The 23,198-nt window shown below is 45.4% G+C and overlaps 1 protein-coding gene across 1 annotated transcript; it reads left to right on the top strand.

The window, feature by feature from the left end:
- Nucleotides 1-1,531, top strand: LOC128898450 (homeobox protein HMX1-like). The gene is made up of 2 exons (XM_054172318.1): nt 1-242; nt 827-1,531. The coding sequence occupies exons 1-2, from the start codon at nt 65-67 to the stop codon at nt 1,390-1,392; spliced, it is 744 nt and encodes a 247-aa protein (XP_054028293.1). The 5' UTR covers nt 1-64; the 3' UTR covers nt 1,393-1,531.
- The last annotated feature ends 21,667 nt before the right edge of the window (nt 1,532-23,198 follow it).

The following is a 23,198-nucleotide window of genomic DNA, read 5'->3' as shown; positions in this document are numbered from 1 at the left end:
CCTGCGGCACGGCTCGGCTCGGCACATCTAGGAACGACTCGGCTTAGAATCGCTTCGGATCGTCATGGTTCAGCTCGGGGGCGGCCGCCGAGGCCCTCCGCCGGCCTTTAGCATCGACAGCATCCTGCAGCCCGGCCCCCGCCGCCCCGCTCGGGAGCAGGGCAGAGCCCGCTGCGCGCTGCCGGAGGATGAGGAAGAGGGGCCTGCGGAGGAAGACCTCAGTAAAGGCTCCAGCAGCTCGGGTACGGAGCCGGCAGCCTTCATCGGGCTGTCTCGCACGTCGGGTCGCAGCACGGTCCCTACCCAACATGGTGGCCCCGGCCCAAGCCCGGTCCACAGCCCTCGTACCCGGCGGGGGTCTGACCTCGGCCGGGACCACGCACACGCAGACAGGCAGCCATCCATCCATCCATGCACACATACATCCACACACGCAATCGGAGGAGGAACCGAGGCTCCGCGGACGGGCGAAGGAGAAACCACCGGCACACACACTCACCCACCTGCTCGCAGGGGCTTCTCCAGGGGCTTTACCCTCCTCCCGGTCTCCGTGGGTGTTTGTGCCGTGTCCAGGAGGCCCTGGTCATTCTGTCCTACAGCTGGCACAGAGATTTCCTTAGGTCCTTTTGGAAGCTCTCGTCTCCCCTCTGGAAGATGTGAAGGGGGTGAAAGGCCGTGGGCAGCTCTCGGCAACCCCTTTCCCACCCTATTTCCCGCCCCCCCCACTCCGGCTCGCCCCGCTCCCCATCGCTCCGCCGGGCCGTGCGTGCATGCGGGGCGGGGGTGCGGGAGGCGGGGGAGCTGATGCTGTGCTTTGCTGTTGCAGGCAGCGAGCCCCGCCGGCTCCGGGAGGAGGGGACGAGTTGTGGTCTGCTCCTGGGGACCGAGGGCTCCCCGCTGCCCACCGAGGGTCTCCGCGCACCTCGGCAGGCAACGCCGCGAGAGGCCGGGAGCTGCGGCGGGGAGAACGGCAGGTCGTCGTCGTCGGGAGGCAGGAAGAAGACGCGGACCATTTTCTCCAAGAGCCAGGTCTTCCAGCTGGAGTCCACCTTCGACGTGAAACGCTACCTGAGCAGCGCCGAGCGCGCCGGGCTGGCAGCCTCGCTGCACCTCACCGAGACTCAGGTGAAGATCTGGTTCCAGAACCGCCGCAACAAGCTCAAGAGACAGATGTCGGCCGAGTCCGAGGGCCCCGGGACGGTGGAGCCCCCCGGGGAGCCTCCTCCCCCCACTTCGGCTCTTCCCGTGCCGTCCCTATACAAGGACAGCCCCCTGCTCAGTCGCTGCCTGCTGCCGCTGCCGCTGCCCCTGCTCTGCCCTGGCAGTGCCATCCCCTACCTCTGCTTGCCCGGGCCGGCCAAGCACTTCAGCCTAGTGGACGGGGACGTATAGCTGCTCCCCCGGCCCTGACCTTCTTCTTGCCGGGGTCCACTTCTATGTTATTTATGCCCACGCCGTGTCGGTGGAGTGGCCTCCTTCACTATAGCCAGAGGCAGCCCCCCCACACCCCGCTGGCCACGCAGGAGCCTGTCCGTGGGCTGCAGACAGGTTGTTAAAGCCTGAAAGGGCGCTGTTACCCCACCCGCACTCTTGCAGCGCTTTTTCTCTGATTGGGACGGAGGATATAACACGGAGCCGCCAAAGAAACCGGGATGTGTTCAGCCTCCCTCCCAAATTACCCCGTGCCGTATTCCAGAGGAGCCTCAGTCCACGGGGACTGTGTCCCCACGTCTGCCCGAGCTCCGTGGCTGTACCCTGAATTGAGTCAGTTTGCTCAGAGCAGAAGCCACGATGTGCTCCTTCTCTCAAACCCTCCACCTTTGGTTATCCCTTAGGTAACTTCTCCCTATCTTTGACCTTATCAAAATGTAGAGACCTTTCTTCAGATGCCCTTCTTAAACTGTGGCTTCTCTGATTTTTTTCCCCGCTCTCTCCCCAGAAAATAACAATCCAAGCCCTCCGTCTCTCCCTTTTTGTGCTCACTGGTTCTCAAACTGCGGCTTGTCTGATGTCCTTCAGAGCAAGCTGCCTCTCATACTTCTTGTGCTAACTCCGCCTCCCCGAAATCTCGTGGGACAATTTTATCTGCTCTCCTAGAGGAAAGAAGCGCTGAGTTTGGGGCTTTTAAATAGATTTCCGAACACTTTTGTCATCCTTTGGTTTCCAAGTTCACACGCTTTATATTCAAAGGTTAGAAATAAACCTTCTAAAAAAAGCTGAAACGTTCTGCTTCTCCATACAGGCATTGCTAGGCGGCATCAAAATACTGCCTAGGGTGCATCGGTGGGTTTTGATTTCAAAGAATAAAGCTCAAAAAAACCGCACACACGGCATTACCAAATTCACCCATGCATACCAAAACAGGCAGCTTGCCGAGGTTCCCGCTGGGGTTAAAATAAACACATAAATAAAAAAGGGATAGGTATTTATGGTTCTCTTCCCTCTCCCCACTCCTGTTCCATGCAACTTTCCGTGGGCAATTGCTACAGATGCGCAATGAAGATCCCTGGAGATGTGGGGTGGCAGCCCGGCGAGGAGATCCCGGTGCGAACGGGAGCCTCATGGCTCGGAGCCGCTTTCCAGCCGGGAAAGTGGGGGCTGCAGGGACTGGAAGCGGGCGTCCTGCAGCCGGGGAGCCGGTGCCAAGACAGTGCCTGTGCCAGTCCCTCTCTGGAAAGCTGTTGAGTGAAGTTTTCTCACTCTTGCGATCACCTGGAAACCCTGTTTGACTTCTCCTCTCGCTCTTTAAGCGATCTGGAATTCATGTCAAGTAGCCAGAGGAGTCTCTCAGGGTGTCCTTACTCTGGAGAAAAAAAAATGAAGAAAAATAAAGAAAACCCGGAAAAGAATGATAGTTTCATATATATATGCACACACATATTTATATACCTATCTAGATATAGATAGATATATATGGCTTTATATCACTCTGTGCTGTGGCAAGGGAGGGGACCTGCTGGATGCATATCACAGCTTAGGTTCCCTCAAACTGCAGCTCCCCAGAAGGTGCAGGAGGCGAATTAAGTGTTTGGGTCACACAGCTGACCCCTTCTCTTCTGATCTGACTTTGCAATGATAGTTACAGAAATGAAGATCCTCTGATTCTGCGAGTTGCTCCGTGGTGAAAACCACTTGGAGACCAATACAAGCGGTGATGTCCTTCTTTCCAAGGGTGATGTGATATGGCTCGTGGTTGCTTATTTGCCAGAACCGATGATCTATTGGAACCTCCTTTTGGTTGTGACTTTTGATATTTCCAATGTCGATACACCCTTACTTGATTATTGCCACGAGGTTAATCAATACCGATCGAGGCAAACCCGCCTTTCCCCCCAGTCCCTACCAACAGAAGTTGAATCAGATGCAGCAGCTCAAGTCCCTTTCTTTGGTTCTTTAGCATGGAACGAAAATTCATTTAAAGAAGCTGCCCCCCTACATAACCGCAGCCTCAGATGTCTCCGCGACGAAAGATAAAAATATTCAGAAGCCTCTATTGAGCAATTAATCTACTTTTCACCTCGTTTGTCAAACCATTTTCAGCCTTCTTCTCCCCGTCTTATCAATTTGGTATTACGGTTTGTTTCTGGAGTTGCAGAGGCAGCTGAAGGAAAATGTGGACTTAAAAAACCGGAGTTGTTTTGCAATTAAAACAACAGAAAGGTCTCTTCTGCCAAGCCGTAGTTCAGGGCATAACCCCGTTTCACCTCGTGCTGCCCAGCAGCTCCAAAGCTGTGGTCATGAGGAACTCCTGATGCCATCGGTGAGCCCCTGAAACACCCAGACAGCTGCAGAAAGTAACTAACCATCCCGAAACATTCGTTCCCCATCGAGATCTAACTGTTTAGTTTGAGATCGTTGACCAAAAAAATAGTGGTTACTGCTGGTACTCAGTGTAACGCGGCCAGCGGCGAGCTGGTTTTCTCTGAAGAAAACCAAGTTTAGGACGTAGCAGGATTCCCAGCTGAGCAGACAGTGCTGGTCACACTCAATACTGCGCTTGAAACAATCCAATTTGCATTTAGAAATCGCTCCTTGCGAGGGGTTGCTGTTAGGTGCGGCACTGCCTAACCTATTGCTTAAAAAACCGAGACACAGCGCAACAAAGCTAAATTAAAAACACTCTGGAAGAGCTTGAAGATGGTTTGAGAAGGAGAAAAAAAAAGCCCAACAAGCCCCACACGGTGACAGAACCGATTCGTTGCTGGCGCTGGGATTTCAAATCGTGCTGTTAATGTCTGTCACCATGAGAAGAGATAGTGTGGCTGGGTGAGAAGTGGGTGGAAACGCGTTGTGCTACCAGGTTGAACGGATACTCTGCTAAAAACTCATCTACAGAGCTGTAGTTTAATTATGTATTTTTTGTTTCCTAGCACTAGAAGAATAGGTAGAGGTCCGACCTGTGCGGGGAGATCCCTCTTGTGAGGCGTGTAACCTATGGAATACCAGGCTGCCCCAGAATACTCTATAAACCGAATAGAACAGAAAGACGTAGAAAAGACATGGTCCTTGAACCTTCCAGAAGAAAGATCACAGTCAAGCACAAGGTTTCTCAATAGGAAAATGCATTTGAAAAGCTATTGGACGCAGGCACAAATGCACTGCTCGTGAAAGAGTGCAATACAGAGGCTTCAAAAAGCCACTCCACCTCTCCCTCCTCCATCTCTTCCCAAGTAGCTGATCTTAAGTGCAGCAGCTCCAGGAAATTTGGTTTTCACCTTACCTGTGATGTTCCCTGGGATTCCCTGGATTAAGACGATCAATCACACTGCTGCATGTGGCAGCTTTTCTTGTTCAGGAGCATGCTGAGAATTAGAAGATCCCATTATCTCTGCTGGAGACTAAGCTTTCTCACTTGTCTGCCCTGTTGGAATCGGTTTTGCCAAACTCTTTTAGGACTGAGACTCCTGATCTGGAGGGTGATTCGAGCACTTGGCCCTGCTTTGTTTTACTTTTCTGTTCCCTAATTACTGTGTGCATAGACATACTCATGGGCCAACACAAAGACGTTGTGCCAGCCCTTCTTGTCAAGTTCCCTGCTCCTAACCAAGCTGGAATTCACTTCCAGGAGATGAGGGAAGGTATGGTATGGAATACAGAAAGAAAAGTTACTCACCACAGCTCCTGACCTTTCTAGAGGTGGTACAGAGAATTCTCCTGCTTCCTCTTCTCTGCTCCTTGATTCTTGTTTGTTTCTATTTGATTTGATTTAATTTACTTTAGTTAACCTGAAACGATAGCTTGACTTTTCTTTGCTTTCTAAGGAAAGGACTGAACTTAATGCACCTTTTGTTTTAAATGCTCACAAGCAGAAGGAAGACTTAATTTGCCTAAAGGAAGGTTTGCCCCAAAAGTGTAGTAATCTTTCATATACTTCAAGGAAGCCATCACACATTTACCTTACTGGAATCAGGCAGAGAAAGAAGAGTCATAACCTTACTTTCCCAAGAAACACTTGCTTGACCCTAAGCAGGATTAATTAGATTTAAGGAAAAGAAGAATTCATCACAGCATCACAGGAAAGGCACAACATTGATCATCCCAATTCATTACATGCAATAAAACCAAATCAGTTTGGAGTAAGACAGTGTAAAAAATGTCTCCTGTGCATTTTCTGTACAGTGGAGGTTCAACTGCGTTTCTCTTTGGAAAGGCAGCAGAGTTTCTTTTCAGTTTCTTCCTGTAGATCTGTGCAGTGAGCTCATTTTGCAGGCTAAACTTGGCTGGGCCTGATCCTGCTTTCCCTTCCAAACACATGGTTAGAAGGCAAAGATGAGACCTCTAGAATAAGTTTGGCTTAGAGCTGAATTTGCCACATCTTTTTCTCAGTCTTCTGCTCGTGTATTTTCAGATATATCACTTTGTGTTTTAGCACATAACAGAACACCAAAAAATAATCAATGGTTAAAAAACTTACATCTATAGCAGTCCTTAACATTTAAGGGCAACAAAGTTGGTGAGGAGTTTGGAACACAAGCTCTGTGAAGAGAGGCTGAGGGAGCTGGGGTTGCTTAGCCTGGAGAAGAGGAGGCTCAGGGGAGACCTTATTGCTGTCTACAGCTACCTGAAGGGAGGTTGTAGACAGGCGGTGGCTGGTCTCTTCTCCCAGGCAAGCAGCACCAGAACAAGAGGGCACAGTCTCAAGCTGCACCAGGGGAGGTTCAGACTGGATGCTAGGAAGAAATTCTACACAGAGAGAGTGATTTGCCATTGGAATGTGCTGCCCGGGGAGGTGGTGGAGTCACCATCATTGGAGGTGTTTAGGAGGAGACTTGATGGGGTGCTTGGTGCCATGGTTTAGTTGATTAGGTGGTGTTGGATGATGGGTTGGACATGATGATTTTGAAGGTCTCTTCCAACCTGGCCTGGTCTATTCTATTCTATTCTATTCTATTCTATTCTATTCTATTCTATTCTATTCTATTCTATTCCATTCCATTCCATTCCATTCCATTCCATTCCATTCCATTCCATTCCATTTTAGACATGTAGGATTTTATAGCAGTCCCTAACATTTTGGACATGTAGGTCTCCTTGACAACTTCTCCGAGGCACACACTGACCTAATGATCTCTTTTGTGTCCAACACCAGTGAATCAGTCTGGAACTCCTAGGGTGTATTACTGTGTAATTTCAGTGTTTGCTTAGAGAGTCATTAATGTGAAATTACAGATGCAAAGAACTCTAATTACTCCCTAGGAAATGTTATGTGGTAGGAAGTGCATGTGTTTTTAAGAGAGCCTGTTATTTGTGGATTTGTAACTAAATATCTGCACTCAATTTCCATCATTAGATAATTACTTCACATATGTGTCTGCTTCCCCAGGCTCCTAAATCTGACTTTTTTAGTGGATAAGGAGAACAGCCCTAGTTTTATGGAGACTTGTGTCAACAAGCTTTTAATAACCATGGGGCAAAAGCTGTAAAATTGGGATCCAGGCAAAACAGATAAAAAGATAGCAGCTCATTAAAAAATAAAGATAAAAGCAGTATGCTTAGCATTGTGAATTTACAGCTGGTGTCATGAAATCTGGGGGGGGGGGGAAAGTACCTGGAAAATAATGTTTTATCTTTAGAGTAAGCTGCTCACAGGACTAAGAACACACCAAGCAACGTTTGTTCCTTGGTGTTACTCTGCTAGATCAATTTTATTCTTAAGGAAGTTTTATTTCCTTGAAAGGAAGATTTAGAAAGGCAAAATACTTTGAAAAAATAAATACTGACTCAATTATTAAGACAAATCCCACCTTGAATGAAGTCTCCCAACAGCAGAAACTCTATCTCTCAGTCATTTGCCTGTCTCAAGAGAGACAGAGAATCTATATGCATCACTATCAGAAATAGCAGATGGCTGGTACAGTCAGGACATCAGTCCCCTCTGCCATGTCACTGGTCTCTGATCTAAATCAATGGAAAAATGGCCCTAATATCTCAACTTGTCCCTTTATTGTATAATCTTTTGCCCTGGGTCAGATGTTAGGATCAATGGATTCTCATGTGTTCTGTTGAATTCACTGACTTCATCCTAGGAAAGAGGCTACTTAGGATGGTGTCAGTGGTAGCAGGAGGCTTAGGATGGTGTCAGTAGTAGCAGGAGGCTGAGCTTGATGAACTAAAAGTCTGTCAGCCTGGCCAAGGATTGCTGTCAGCAAGCAGCAAGGAACTCTGTAAGTGAAAGCAATTTGGGCAGAGGCTCTGTGAGCTTCTGGAAGATGCAAGTTTTTAAACATAAGCCTTTGCACTCCACACCTATGTTTTGGTGAAGTGCTATTAGAATGGAATGGAATGGAATGGAATAGAATAGAATGGAATAGAATAGAATAGAATTAACCAGGTTGGAAAAGACCTTTGAGATCATCAAGTTCAACCCATCACCCAACACCATCTAATCAACTAAACCATGGCACCAAGTGCCTCATTCAGTCTCTTCTTAAACACCTCCAGTGATGGTGACTCCACCACCTCCCTGGGCAGCACATTCCAATGGCAAATCACTCTTTTAATGAAGTACTTCTTCCTAACATCCAGCCTAAACTTCCCCTGGTGCAGCTTGAGACTGTGTTCTCATGTTCTGGTGCTACCAAACTTCACCAGATTACTCTAACCCTCATGGATATGCTTGGAAGCTGAGGGACACATCTTGCAAACCCACAAGGGTGTGATACCAAAATAAGTTAAGTGGCTTGGAAGGAGTCTCCTTTGAACAGGTCTTTTCTGAAAGAGAATCTGGGTGTTTCTCTGAGTAAAAAAGGTAAGGAAACCATGGCTTAATTTACTGGAGGCATGACTTGAGATGTGTCCTGTGCCAGGCTATTAGAAATGGGTAAAGAAAATGAGAAGTTCTTGCACCTTGTCAAGGGCTGTGTGCAGTCATTTCCACTGCTCTTTTTGCTTTCTTCTACAAGGCCCAGAGAAATGCACTGTTCATGGTATCACAGCATCACAGTATCTATCACTGAGGCTGGAAGAGATCTCAAAGATCATGGAGTCCAACCTGTCACAGATGGTTTCACATAATCATATCATCCCAACATCTTTTTGGATAAATATGCAAGAAAAACTGCAAAGAAAAGTCAGATTCAGAAATCAAACACACCACCCTCCCAGTCTGGATGAACTGAAGGAGCAAGGACTTCAGCAGATTTCACAGGTCAAGTCCTTTTCCAGCGTCACACAGCATCAGCTTTGCCAAAATTATAATTAACACCATAATATATAGGACTGTGAGAGGGGGTTGAGTCTCATTCCTAAGCAGAGAACATATGGCTTTTGGCTATGTTTGAGAGTATAGACCTCCTAGTTCAGGGTTTAATAAGATGAATACCTGCACCTGGCACCACTGGTTTGTAGTGGTGGTGGAACAGATCTATAATTGCAATTATTCTCCTCCTGGGTGATGTAGTTCAGCTCCCTGCCTCATGCAGGATATCCCTCCACTTTATTTCTACTACTTATCTAATGTATTATTGAATAGTCCTGGTGATGGTGCCTCAATTACCTCCATTACCTCTCTCTCAATACTGAACTGCTCTGTCTGCGATGACTCCCTTCTGCCCTGCAGTGAATGGCTTGGATTGAAAGATAGGCAGTTTTGAGGCTGTATTCTTTAATTTGATCACTTTCACTTTGTTTGAGACTTTCACTTTGAAGGGGTTTACAACATCACCAGGACTTCTGTAGTCTCTGCCATCCTCAGGCTTATGAACTGGGATCCTGTCTAGTCCTTTTACCGCTGATGCGAGTTTTCTTTATCCTTTCATGGAGTATTTCTTGTGTGTGTTCTGCTTTGTTTATCCCCATACTGACAGTACAACAAAGGTTTTTCCCTTCCTCATGATGTTATTTTGTTTTAATAGGTTGTTTAGTTTTATTTACAGCATGAATGCCTTTATCTACCCACCTATCTGCCTGTCAATACATCTGTCTCATTTCCACTTCCACTCTGCAGTCTAACCACTGTATATTGATAGCACCACATCTTTTGCTCACAGAAGCAGATCTATGGCTCCTACCCTCACTTGCAAGTAAGCAGCACCTCTCTCAAGAGCATTTGACAGTGACCCCACTGCCCTAAGTATTATGACCAAGGGAGAATGGTAAAGAAGAAATATAATGTATTATGTATTTAGCATAGCAAAATGGGACCCATCTAGGCTATGATCTTAAGGTGAACTATTAAAAGGGCATCACACATCAGCAATGATGCTGATGGTGTGGTTAGAGATCCTCTGCTGTGTAAACATGAAGTAACTTGAAATCTTTTTCCCTGTGTGTGTGCTGGCGAATGGAGACCAGCTAAGGAGATCCTGGATGTCACCCTGCAGAGACAAGCAAACCAGAAACATCTCCTTTCAGTGAAGGTGGTTATACTTGTTATCTCTATCACTGCTGCAAGCATCGCATGCATGAGCATAGTGCCTGTGCTGCTTTGTTCTGTGTAAGCAGATAGGAGTGACTGGAAGAGGAACATAACTCTTTAGGGCAAGAAGTGGAAGGTAGATATGAGAGGAACACACTTATCACGAGGCCTGTCTGACCTCTAGGAAAGGTGTAAATGTGGACTCAGATTGGTGCCAATTTCCTTACATCTCTGCTGTGGGGGAAATGGGCTGTCAAATGTAGACCATGGAATCTGCAGACCACTAAGCCATGTTTTCAGACTTGGTGGTGGTGTTTTCCCACCATTCTCACCTCTGACCAGCAGATCTAACTGTCCCTGCCACAATGTGAGTGCACTTTGGTGGTTAATTTGGTCTTAAATAATCACAGAGTAGTAGGGACTGGAAGGGACCTCTGGAGATCTCAGAATCACAGAAAACATCCTGTTGGAAGAGATTTCTAACATCATTCAGTTCAACCCTCGACCCAGTACTGAAGATTCACCACTAAACCATGTGCCTAGGCATCAGGTCCATAGGCTGCTTAAACACCCCCAGGGATGACGACTCCAGCACTGCCCTGGGCAGACCATTCCAACTGAGTCCAGCTTCCCCTGGCAAACCTGGGTCCCCTAAATGGAATTACACAGGAACACATCCAAGCAGGTTTGGAAAGTCTCCAGAGAAGGATACTCCACAGCCTTTCTGGGCAACTTGCTCCAGGGTTCTGTCACACTCACCATAAAGAAGTGTTTCCTAGTGTAGAGGCGGAACCTCCTGTGTTCCAGCTCATACCCATTGTTCCTTTTTCTATCACGGGGCATCACCAAAAAGATCCTGGCACCACTACCTTGACACCCACTCCTCAGCTATTGATAGATATTGATCATATCCCCTCCCAACCTTCTCTTCTCCAGACTAAACAGTCTGGAGTCTTTCTTCACAGGAGAGATGTTCCAGTCCCCAGTCATCCTTGTAGCTCTCTGTTGGACTCTCTCCAGCAGGTCTCTGTCTCTCTTGTTTCGGGGGACCCCAAACTGAGCACAGTATCCCAGGTGTGGTCTCATGAGGGCAGAGAATAACTATCACAGGTCCTGTTCTGCAGAGGACTTCTCCATATCCAGAAATCCAGGTTTGTGAAAATAAATCTTCTAAGGTTCCCAGCTGAACCTTGGATTTACCCAATCCGTTCAGAAACCAGCCAAAGAAGACACAATATTCACCTCTACAAGTTTATCCTTATCCAACTGTTCAGTAAGTACTTAGAGGGAAGAAAACCCTGCTGAGCCAGTTAATCATTATTTTGAGAGCAAAGAGGAGGGGGGAAAAAAACCAGGAGAGAGTGCTAAACTATAATTATACCCTTGGTGATAATGTATGTAGGATTCTTTCTTAATCCAGGCTAATCTTGTTCTGTGTTCTTACCTACTATAAAAATCTGAACGATTTTTGACAAGATCCAAAGTTTTGTCAGTTGTTAAGAATTAATTGAAAAAATTACTAGAGCACAGCAGCCATTTCAAAGGGACTGACCCAGAACCAATTAGAATTTTGTAACAATTGACCATTCACCACAAAACAGTTATCATGAGCTTTGGCCTCTGAAGTGTGGTGTCGGGGGAGTGTGTGTGGGGGGAGAATCAGATTAAAGAAACTTTAATTTCCAACCCCCCCCCCCCCTCCCCCTTTAACTAAAATATTGTTAGTAACAGCTTTCTCAACACAACTATCAATCAGCTTCTCTGGGTTTTAAAAGGCTATGCTCAGCTTGCAGGAACAGCAGTACAGAGTATAATGGATGATTATCCCCTGGCTTTATATGATACACAATATAGGTTACCATCTTGAAAAAACAGGTCAGACATAGGGACATTCTTTATCAAATTGCTGTTGACAGCCCAAACAAGAGATTGAAGAATACCACAAAAAGGTTCTTTCATCTAAAGACAACAGAGTTTATAATTGGTCATTCTTTCCTCCTTCATCCTCTCCTTCTCAGCAGAAAAAAAACCACCCCAAAACAAAACTGGGGAAGAAAAAAAAAAAAAAAGGAAATTCCTTGTGTGGTTTCTTGAGCATGGTCAGCACGAGGGTAGGCTGGTGTGCACTGAGAAACAGAGTCGGGCTTTAGCCTTTCCTCCTAATGTTCAAACTACTCAGGAGGCAGGAAAAACCAACAAGGGTCTTAAGCGTTGAAGATGAATAAGGGCGAGGTGCTGGATTATCATCCTTCCAGGACAGCAAATTATATTACTGCTTGGAAAGAGGAAAGAAAAAACAAAGGCATAAATATGTACCAGACTGTTCCACAGTGTGTGCAAATATCCTGTCTCTTCCCTTCAGTCCGAAGCAAAGATCTGTAGTAGAGACAAGCAGATAGAAATACGTGCGCTGCTATCACATCATCTGTTTGACTGCATGCAGCATATATGTGCACACAGAGGTATAAAACCATATGATATTGATAGAGAAGGGTGCTAGGATCAGGTATTCAGTGCTGAAGATTTTTTTTTGTCTAGAGGATCACTATGTTTAAAGTGAAGAAGGGCACCCTGTTAGTCCAATTTTCTGCCTGTTTCAGCCTGTTTCACCCAGTTGCCTCTCCATTAAGTTGCCTCGGGCTGATAAGCATATTTCCAGGAGATGCTTGCAAACTTCATTTGAAAATACCAGAACTGGGAAATTTCCTGTGCCCCTTGGTGCTTTCCTCTAGCAGTCAATCCTTCATGAAGAACAGCATTGAGATCAGAGCAATTAAATCAGTGTCTCGCAAACACTTACGCTTTTGCTTACCCTGACACATGTGAGTAGCTCCACTGAACTCAGTATAAAGAGAAATCAATAGAACTGCTCATGTGTATCAAGTTAAATATATGAAGAAGTGTTTTTAGAGGTGCAGCCTGAAGTTGGCTTGGAAAAAAGGCTACAATAGGGTTTTTGCAGATTTTCATAAATGAACTTCACCATGAAGAAGATTCATCCAGGAGATTCATAGCATGCATGAATGGATCCAACCATTATCCTCCCCCCAAATACTCATCCCTGTTTATGTTTCTTTAGCCCTGGCTCAGTGTTCTGACTGGCAAGAGCAGAAAAAGAAAAAGGCCCAAGCTGTGCAAGATAAAGCTTCATATGGATCCTCTATGCATGCTTCCTGTCATGGTAAGAGTCTGTCATAGAATGCCCAACCAGGATCAAGAGGCAGAAGAAATCTTCTCTAAGAGCTGGGAAAAGTCTCACAATCACTACCACTTGTTCTCATAGGGAGCTTCAGCTTCCCAGATGTCTGCTGGAAATGCAATTCAGCAGAGAGGAAACAGCCTAGGAGGTTCCTGGAGTGTGTGTGGAAGAGAAATTTCTGACACAGCTGATGAGTTGAGCCAAGTAGGGATGGCTCTCTGCTAGAGTTATTGCTAGAAAAGGACTTGTGGGTGATGTGAAAGTTGGAGGCTGTCTTGGGCATAGTGGTCATGAAATGGTAGCGTTTTTAGTTCCAGGGGAAGTAAAGAGAGGGGGAATGGTTTGAACCTTAGGGACAGCAGGGTTAGACTGCACCTTAAAAAGATGTTCTACAGTATGAGGGTGATGAGACTCTGGAATAGGCTGTCCAGAAAGGCTGTGGATGCCTGGACAGGTTGGATGAGGTCTTGAGCAGCCCAATCTAGCGAAGAGGTGCCCCTACCCATGAAGGAAATGATCTCTAATGTCCCTTCCAACCTAAGCTATTCTGTGATGATTATATGATGGTGATGATTCTATGATGATGATTTGATGATGATGATTCTGTGACAGTGATAATGAATACACTTTGGTCGTGCTTAGTGGCATAGCACTGCCCAAACTCCCGAACAGAATAGAATAGAATAGAATAGAATAGAATAGAATAGAATAGAATAGAATAGAATAGAATAGAATAGAATAGAATGGGATGGGATGGGATGGAATGGAATGGAATGGAATGGAATGGAATGGAATAGAATAGAATAGAATAGAATAGAATAGAATAGAATAGACCAGGTTGGAAAAGACCTTTGAGATCATCAAGTCCAACCTATCACCCAACACCATCTAATCAGGCAAGGAAATAGAAGACGTGCAGAATGAGGACCTCTTGGCTTCCCCACTTGTGCAAAGACACAACGTGGGAGTCTCCCTTGAGGTTGGTTCCTAGATGAGTGTGATTCCAGTCACTTCAGCTGATTTATTTCCAATTCATTCAATGTCACTGTGAAAAGAAACAGACACACAGTTTGATCTGGTGCTGCACATTGCATTGCGTCACTGTCTAGCAAGCTTCCCGTTGCACATTTTTTTCAAGGGGATGCATCTGCCAACCCAACCCAACCCAAACCAACCAAAAATAACTTGCATGTGTCTTATGTTAAAGCTGAAGGAGAAAAGTGATGCCATCGTTGTGCATTCAGCAGTTAGAGCATTAATGTGTCATTGAAGACATCAGAGAAAGTGTGTGTGTGGCTTGTTTCTTTCCTTCTCAACACATAAAGGATGACATCAAGTCCTAAGCAACTTCCAAGCAGAGAATGCTTACAAGTCTCTGTATTTTTGCATGGCAGTGAGATCTTTCTGTTCCATTTTGTCATACTCCTCTGCATAGCGTGATCGGTCTTGGAACTGGAGATATTCAAGGTGAGGCTCGAAGGGATTCTGGGTGACCTGATCTAGTGTTGACGATGTCCCTGCTCACTACAGGGGGGTTGGACTAGATGACCTTTAGAGATCCCTTCCAACCCAGGTGATTCTATGATTTCTGGCCTTATTTTGATGGTCATATCTGAGTGGTAGCTAACTAGAAAAATCCTGGAAATCTCAGTGCACACAGGATCTGGGAAATCTGCAATTCTCCAGGGGTCATGCAAACTCCCTAGTGATCTTGCTATGACTTTGAGATGCTTGTTTCCCTTTCTCTTTCTTTCTCTCACTTCTCCAACTTTGTTTTATCTTCTACTTACTCCTTTTACATGTGTTTTTTTTTTCTCTTTATCTGGTGTATGGTCAGGCAGGACCATATCTAATTTGTATAGTTTCCACACGAGGTTGTTAATTCACAATAAAGCCAGGAAGGGGCTTCTGACAAGGGCCTGTAGAGACAGGGTGAGGGGTGATGGCTTTGATCTGGAACAGGGGAGATTTAGAGTGGAGTTTAGGGAGAAATTCTTTCCAGTGAGGGTGGTGAGACACTGAAACAGGTTGCCCAGGGAGGCTGTGGATGCCCCCTCCCTGGAGGTGTTCAAGGCCAGGATGGGTGAGGCCTTGAGCAACCTGGGCTTGTGGAAGGTGTCCCTGCCCTTGGCAGGGGAGTTGGAACTGGATGATCTTTAAGGTCCCCTTCCAACCCAAACCATTGCCTGAATTCTCTGGATCTATGAATCTAGGATAGATTCAAGCACAGGTGAAGGCAGTGCAAAGCACCCAATTACACAGTTACATGCTGCTGTTAGGTTCCAGCTTTCTTGAACATCAGAGCTATGAAGAGCTGGGACCCTCAAACTAATGTGGGTGTCAGCAAAGAGGGATTCAGGAAGCAAGGTCTCCCTTCAGTACTGTGGTTTGAATGAACATTGTTACAGTCTGGATGTATTTGTATTTTCTAAATAAACACATTTAATTCCAACAAACTTGAATGTAGCCTTTTAAACATTGAAATTCAGCTAAAATATTAATGTGGACAAAGTATTCTTCATGTTAAGAAAACAGATGACTAAGGTAGTCATCTCTTCCCCTTTTACCTTTACTTTCTCAATGTGCAATAAAAAGTCATCTGAAACTTGAATCTACCAACTGTGGCTATTTGGTTTTCTGGAGGAATTAGCAGGTACCTCAGAGATCTGAGAGAGGGTTCCCTAAACCCATCAGAATTACATATCTTCTGGTATTTTAATCTAGCTGCAGTGACCACTTTGTGGATTTTGAGCTCCAAATTATGCTTCTTGGGGGGCCACTGAGTTAAATATTTTTTTTTGTCTGAAGCAGGATGAAGAATGTGCTCCTGGTGCACTGCTTTTCAAAAAGAAATGTTCCAAGCAGCTTCATTCCTGCTCAAAGCTCACAAGGCAGGTGAGTAGTCTCCCACGACCTATTTCTTATCTTCCCAGTGGGCCTAAAGGAAAGACAGAAAGAGCTCTGGCTGCTCCCTTGCTTTCTGCCCCTCTCACTTTCTGAAGCCCTGAACCAGCAGGATTCCTGGCCATTTCTAAGGAAAACCACTCTCCATAAAGCCATAGAGCCTGGAATGCCAGCTGTGAGCCTAGAGCAACACTCAGAGGTGCAGGGAGTAAAAGATGGTGCATTTCCTAATGAGCTTCCATTAATGGGTAATTTATAGTGCAGATAATGAAAGTATTGATTTGGGCTCTCTAACTTCAAAATACCACATTTAGCTTGAGGCCATAAAGATTGTTTATTATAGCAGTGATAATGACACTGGGGAAAGAGCAATGCTTGTTGACATCCCTGGGTTTCCACACAACGTAGGGAAAAAGTCTTCTGAGAGGTCACCAAGGTATGGAAGGCATGGACTGATTTTCACAGGAGAGTAATGATTGTACTTTTGGAAGGCAGGGACTGATTTTCACAGGAGAGTAATGATTATACTTTTGGAAGGCAGGGACTGATTTTTCACAGGAGAGTAATGATTGTATTTTTACAGAAATCCCTGACTTGATCCTATTTAGGGACAGGAAGATTGTCTGACACCCATGGCAGAAATGATCATCAAGGTCAAGGTGCAGATATCAAGGTGGTGGTGCAGATATCCCTTGATGAAGGCTGGCCTCTCATTTGGAAGAATCATTTCCCTTTGTAGAGTATCTTGCTTTATTAGTGAACATTAGGATCTCAAGAGTCTGCAGAGCCCCAGCCTTGTGCCTGTAAGCACTGGCTCTGCCAGTTGCTTCACTGTTGGATTGGTACAAAAATGGGGGGGTGCCACAGACTCAAATGCAGGACGCTGTCTTTGGCAAAACAAATCCTTCTCCTTTTGTTTGCCAAAGAGCCATAAATATGTCACTGATTTATCCCAGAAGGCTGCAGGGAAAGTGCATCCAATGATGTTTGTAAAATGATAGGAAGCAGAAGCAGCTCCGTTGTTGCTCTAGTTTGCACTGAATGGAAAGGCTGCCATTAAACTTACTGATGTTTTTAGAAGATACATCTGAATTCTCAGTGTTTTCTCTACATCACATATAACTGATCAGTCTTTTTCTGCTGTCTTCAAAGCATTCAGCAGCCTGTCATGGCCTGTGTATGAGATCTGCAGCATCTGACCCACTCTAATGGTCCCACACCAGTGGAGAGTGCCAAAGCAGAATGCACACAGATAGAAATTGTGCTGGCTGCTAAATGGGAGTTGCCAGATTTATTTCCATCATTCAGTCTCCTAAAGTTTTGACAGCTTGATCAAACTAATGAACACAGAAGTGACAGACATATTGGTTCACCACTATTAGGTTACCAATCTTTGCCTTAAACCCCCATTAACGCTTCTTCCTTTGCCTGCTAATGCTGGGAGAACAGACAGCAGCCAGACTTTCTGGCTCTACCCACTTGCAAAACTTCTAAACATCGGTCTCCCACTGCACTTTGCTATAAAACCACAAGGTTAACACGACCTTCTGGCCTGTCCCTTGTTTTGTGTCTTGTTTGGGACAAAAAGCTTCGTTAGGGACAGAAATCTATGTTGTATTCCATCTGATCAAAGTGCTTCAGATGAAGACATGCCATCTGTATTCATTTAGTGATATCTAAGACTAGAGAGCATTACAGGAGCATTACAGTGGTATTTCATACATTGTATTGATTGCCTTCATTTGTAGCTATTATAGACACCAGACACTGTTCACTTTTAAACCTGAGCGTCAGATTTCCCATCTGCAATCTCCAGGCGCTCTCTTCCCAACCCCCTGCTTCCACAGGAGCTTTCGAAGACTCTGTTTGAACAAGCTTCCTTGCAAAGGATTGAAATAGTGTCTCCTGTTATACATGGCAGTTATCTCCTCACAGTTTTAATGCATCAGTTAAGTGTCCCAACTCCTCAGTGGAAGGAAGGGATTTAAATACATCATTTTATAATTATAGAATCATTAAGGTTGGAAAAGTCCTTCAAGATCATCAAATCCAATATCTCCGGCTTGGATCTGTTCATGCTCAGTTGCTATTTTTAGTAGTGGCTGTACATTTTGTACCTTTTTTTTTGGGTACATGAATAAAATAGAATAGAATAGAATAGAATAGAATAGAATAGAATTAACCAGGTTGGAAGAGACCTCTGAGATCATTGAGTCCAACCTATCATCCAACACTAATAAACTAAACTATGGCACCAAGCACCCCATCAAGTCTCCTCCTAAACACCTCCAGTGATGGTGACTCCACCACCTCCCTGGGCAGCACATTCCAATGGACAATCTCTCTTTCTGTGAAGAACTTCTTAATATCCAGTCTAAACCTCCCTTGGTGCAGCCTGAGACTGTGTCCTCTTGTTCTGGTGCTGGTTGCCTGGGAGAAGAGACCAGCCCCCACTTGGCTACAACCTCCCTTCAGGTAGCTGTAGAGAGCAATAAGGTCTCCTCTGAGCCTCCTCTTCTCCAGGCTAAGCAACCCCAGCTCCCTCAGCCTCTCCTCACAGGGTGATAACACTGACATTTTGTTCTGCTCTCGTTCAGCTCCCGCTTCAGAGCTGGCAGCGTGGTCACAGACCTGTCTACTTGCTTCTTGGTGTGAGTAGGTCCTCAGAGTAAGGTAATCTGACAAGTATTTAGATGAGTTTTGGCCCTGGAAACAGATGTCAGAGGTAAAGGAAATAACAGATACATGGATTTTTTTTAGCAGACCTGTACTCATGTACCTGATACACATTGCAAGGTGCAGTGCTCCATATCCGGGGTGTGGAGACAGGGAATAAGGCAGAAAAGATTGAACAGCTCAGAAAACGCTTTGATGATGGTTCTAGTTGCACACTGGCACAGGAAATAACAGGTTGCATTTATTTTGGAGCAACTGGAGTAAACAAAACCCTGCTCCCTGAAGACAGCAGTAGTGGAAGGTGTCTCATTCCTTGGAGTCTCCAGCAGGAGTGAGAGGACAAACATGCCTGTAAATTTGCTACCTCTCATGTGACTCTGGACAGCCACTTCTGGGGCAACTGTATTAAAAAGCATCCCAAAATGAGCCATGGATGTTGTGCAGAAGGTGTGCTTCTAGCGCTGGCTCCTCGCCGCCATTCATGGCTGATTAGAAACCCGCTGGAGTATGAAGCAGAAATGGCAAGTTCTCTATTTTAATGGCTTGAATGAACTTCAGGCTTAACCAGCTTAATTTCCAGATCAAGATGAAAAATCAGCTGAAAGTTTTAAGTGAAGATCTGATTTATTAATTATCAGTCACCTGGCCTGCAAGATGGATTTTACTGCAGGCAGCAATGAGATGCTTCAGCTGGGGGAACTCTTTGGGTAAAAGCCCTATCTGCATAACAGAGAGCAGGTTTTGTGCTCCCTGCTGCTCTTTAAAAGGGGATGGATGCTGGAAGGGTGACTTGAGAGCAATAAGTCATTGCTACCAGCATGCATCTAAATAACCTTTAACACAGTAACAACAAAAATGAGAAACAGACCTTCAAACACCGATGAAAAGATTGATCTTTCCCCTCGGTGTGCTGAATCATTCTGTAAAGGAGAAAAAAAAAATGCATAGGAAAGATTTGCAAGAGATTATTCTCTGCAAAAAGACAGAATTTATTGAGGCATATCCAATAACCATCAAGGAATTATATTGACATCATCATTTTCAATGAGGCTTAAGTCATTGCAAGAGTGTAAATATCTTCCTGGACAGATGAGACTCCAGATTGGAGCTTCAGCTAAAACCAGCACTCAACAAGTTGCCTGACACTGAAGGAATAAATCAGGCTACATATAATTTATTGAAGTGGTGGTGGTGGTGGGGAGTTGGGTTCACCAGTGATATTTTGCAGGCAAATATCTTACAGATTCATACAAACCATAGGCAGCTGTGAAGCTATTTTGTATTTCCATTTTCTGGGCTTACCCCCCCCCCCCCCTTTTTCCTGACCAAAGAATCTACATTTCTATGAAGGAGTAAAACTTCCAGCCCAAAATCTGGAGAAGCTGGTAGTCAATGTCTAGGAGACAAAGCTCTTACACAAGGGTGCCCTTGCAAATGGGAGGTCGTGCTGGCTGAGTCAAGCATATAGAGATAAGAATTTGTCCATCAGCACAGATATTCATACCCAAGGCCCAGCATTCAGTTCCAAAGGTCTCATGTCCAGCATATGGTTGCAAGAATTTTGGTTTCTGTCCATACAATTCCCATATGCAGGAGAGTAGTGAAATAATGATTTGACACTACTTGGACTTATACTTCTCCTCTGTTGACCAAGAAAAGCCCACTTAAAAAAAACATTAAAAAGAACTTCTTGTCCCGTTTCTAGGGCTGGCTCATTCAGCAAAATGGAGGAGGAATGGATCATGTCAGGAAAGTAGGCTGAACATGAGCCAGCAGTGTGCCCAGGTAGCCAAGAAGGCCAATGGCATCCTGGCCTGGATCAGGACCAGTGTGGCCAGCAGGAGCAGGGAAGTCATTGTACCCCTGTACTCAGCACTGGTTAGGCCACACCTTGAGCACTGTGTCCAGTTCTGGGCCCCTCAGTTTAGGAAAGATGTTGAGTTGCTGGAAGGTGTCCAGAGAAGGGCAACAAAGCTGGGGAGGGGTTTGGAGAACCGATCTTGTGAGGAGTGGCTGATGGGAATGGGGTTGTTTAGTCTGGAGAAAATGAGGCTGAGGGGAGACCTCATTGCTCTCTACAGCTCCCTGAAAGGAGGTTGAGTGAGGTGGGGGTTGGTCTTTTCTCCCAGGCACCCAGCAGCAGAACAAGAGGACACAGTCTCAAGCTGCATCAGGAGAGGTTTAGGCTGGATGTTAGGAAGAAATTCTTCACAGAGAGAGAGACTGGCCATTGGAATGTGCTGCCCAGGGTGGTGGTAGAGTCACCATCACTGGAAATGTTTAAAAAGAGACTGGATGAGGCCCTTGGTGCCATGGTTTAGTTGATTAGATGATGTTGGGTGATAGGTTGGACTCAATGATCTCAAAGGTCTTTTCCAACCTGGTCTGGTCTATCCTATCCTATCCTATCCTATCCTATCCTATCCTATCCTATCCTATCCTATCCTATCCTATCCTATCCTATTCTATTCTATTCTGAAAGTTATCTTCCAAAAACCCCCACACCAAACCCAGGCTTTAAACACAATAGAACACAATAGAACCATCTCACAAATATCACTGCTCTGCTGAACATGAGTCTTTGACTTACTGCAGCAGAATTCCTCAGTTTTATCATAAAAGGAGCAAACTGGTTGGGTCATCCACGATGAGCAAGATCTTGGGGCAAGAGTAAGAGCTGAAACATGAGTGCTGTGAGTGTCTGCTCATCTGGCAGCTTCCACCATACCAGCCTGCCTGCTAAAGGGCTTTGTGACTTAGAATCATAGAATAGAACCATAGAATCGTTAAGGTTGGAAAAGACCTCCAAGATCATCCAGCCCAACCATGACTTCTGGCAAATGTGACATTACCAAACTAATTTTTATGAACATGGAATCCTGAAGATGGCAAAGTATGAAATAGCTTGTGAACAGCTTAAAGATAGCCAAACAGTCATTCCTTGAGCAAGTTATCTATGGAATGAGCTGCATGCTCTTCTGGGTGGTCAGGACTGCGTGATAGCAGAGAGTGTAGTCCGTGGTCAGGAGTGATGCAATGTTGCACTTTGCCAGTGAATTTTGGCAGACGAATGCATTGATCTCTGGCTGTAAGCAGCAGATTTCCTTAGTACTTTTACATTCCCCAAACCTCATATCTGAAGAGATGATTGAGATCATGAGTTTGTCATCAAGGAGCTTTCTGGAAGCTTATTAAAATGAAATCAACAACTGGTGTGCTTCCTGCGCACTGTTAATGCAGTTTAAACATCCAGGAAGGGATGGCTGGGCTGTGGAATCATGTGTAAGAGATCTCCAAACATGGGATAAGTGTTTACAAGGATTCAAGCCCCAGGAACTGGCCTTTTCCACAGCATGGGCACAGTGATTGATAAAACCTTAAATACATAATGAATGGAGCAGATAGATTGGAGGTTATGTGACTGGAAGAGGTGTGGTCCCCAAAAATACCTAAAAGGATTAGGATTAGAGAGAAAAAAATAATGTGCTGGAAGTGATGTAATTCTGTTAAAATCTGGAAAGCTATTCCATATTCTGTCATTCTGTGGATATCAGCTGTGGGTCTTGGTCCTCAAGTCAGGCCCAAGACTCCTGGTCCTCGGTGGTAAAACCTCATGGCCTTGTGCACAATGGATTTTACATCAGTCTTAAGAGAGGTGGAGTTGGACCACCAGTGCTTTGTTTGTTGTGGTAGATACATTGATCTGGCAAGATGTGACATCTCTATGCTTCTAAGGTGTGAGATATGTGTAAGCAGATATTAGAAGTGCCAGACAAAGTGCAAGTCTTTGTTTCCCAGGGTTCCTGTACATCTGTAGAACACATTCATGCACAGTGTGAGGAACAACATAGCCCAGACCCAAAACTTTATGACTTTATCACATCTTGGAGCAACAAAACCAACTGAGGAGTGCTTTTTTTGTCTTCAAATGCTTTGATTTTGGGTCTGATTCTCAACTTCATGAGTATAATCACTCTACATTTGTACTAATATCAAATTAGGGAGGAATTTTTTGCAGCGTGCCCAGAATGGCAGAACATGATTGCCCAGCTCACTCAGCCTCTCCTCATAGGTCTTGTGCTCCAAACCCCTCCCCAGCTTTGTTGCCCTTCTCTGGACACCTTCCAGCATCTCAACATCTTTCCTAAACTGAGGGGCCCAGAACTGGACCCAGGACTCAAGGTGTGGCCTGACCAGTGCTGAGTACAGGGGTACAATGACTTCCCTGCTCCTGCTGGCCACACTGTTCTTGATGCAGGCCAGGATACCATTGGCCTTCTTGGCTACCTGGGCACACTGCTGGCTCATGTTCAGCCTACCATCGACCAGCACCCCCAGGTCCCTCTCTGCCTGGCTGCTCTCCAGCCACTCTGACCCCAGCCTGTAGCACTGCATGGGGTTGCTGTGGCCAGTAGTACCTGGCACTTAGATGTGTTAAATCTTATGCCCTTAGACTCAGCCCATCATGTAGCTACATTTAACAGCACAAACCTTCCCCCCCCCCAAAAAAAAAAGAATTCCAAAGAAAATACAGCATTTATCCACCCTATAATGCCACTTAGA

This window comes from Dryobates pubescens, chromosome 23 (genome assembly GCF_014839835.1).
Source record: "Dryobates pubescens isolate bDryPub1 chromosome 23, bDryPub1.pri, whole genome shotgun sequence".
Classification (NCBI taxonomy): domain Eukaryota; kingdom Metazoa; phylum Chordata; class Aves; order Piciformes; family Picidae; genus Dryobates; species Dryobates pubescens.
The sequence above is the reverse complement of the archived record's forward strand: the minus strand, read 5'-3'. Positions and strand labels throughout refer to the sequence as shown.

Excerpts from the sequence above, each read along its gene's own strand:
- LOC128898450 (XM_054172318.1), top strand. The coding sequence starts at position 65 with ATGGTTCAGCTCGGGGGCGGCCGCCGAGGCCCTCCGCCGGCCTTTAGC. Across the intron at positions 243-826 it reads TAAAGGCTCCAGCAGCTCGG|GCAGCGAGCCCCGCCGGCTC; the intron begins GTACGGAGCCGG and ends TTGCTGTTGCAG.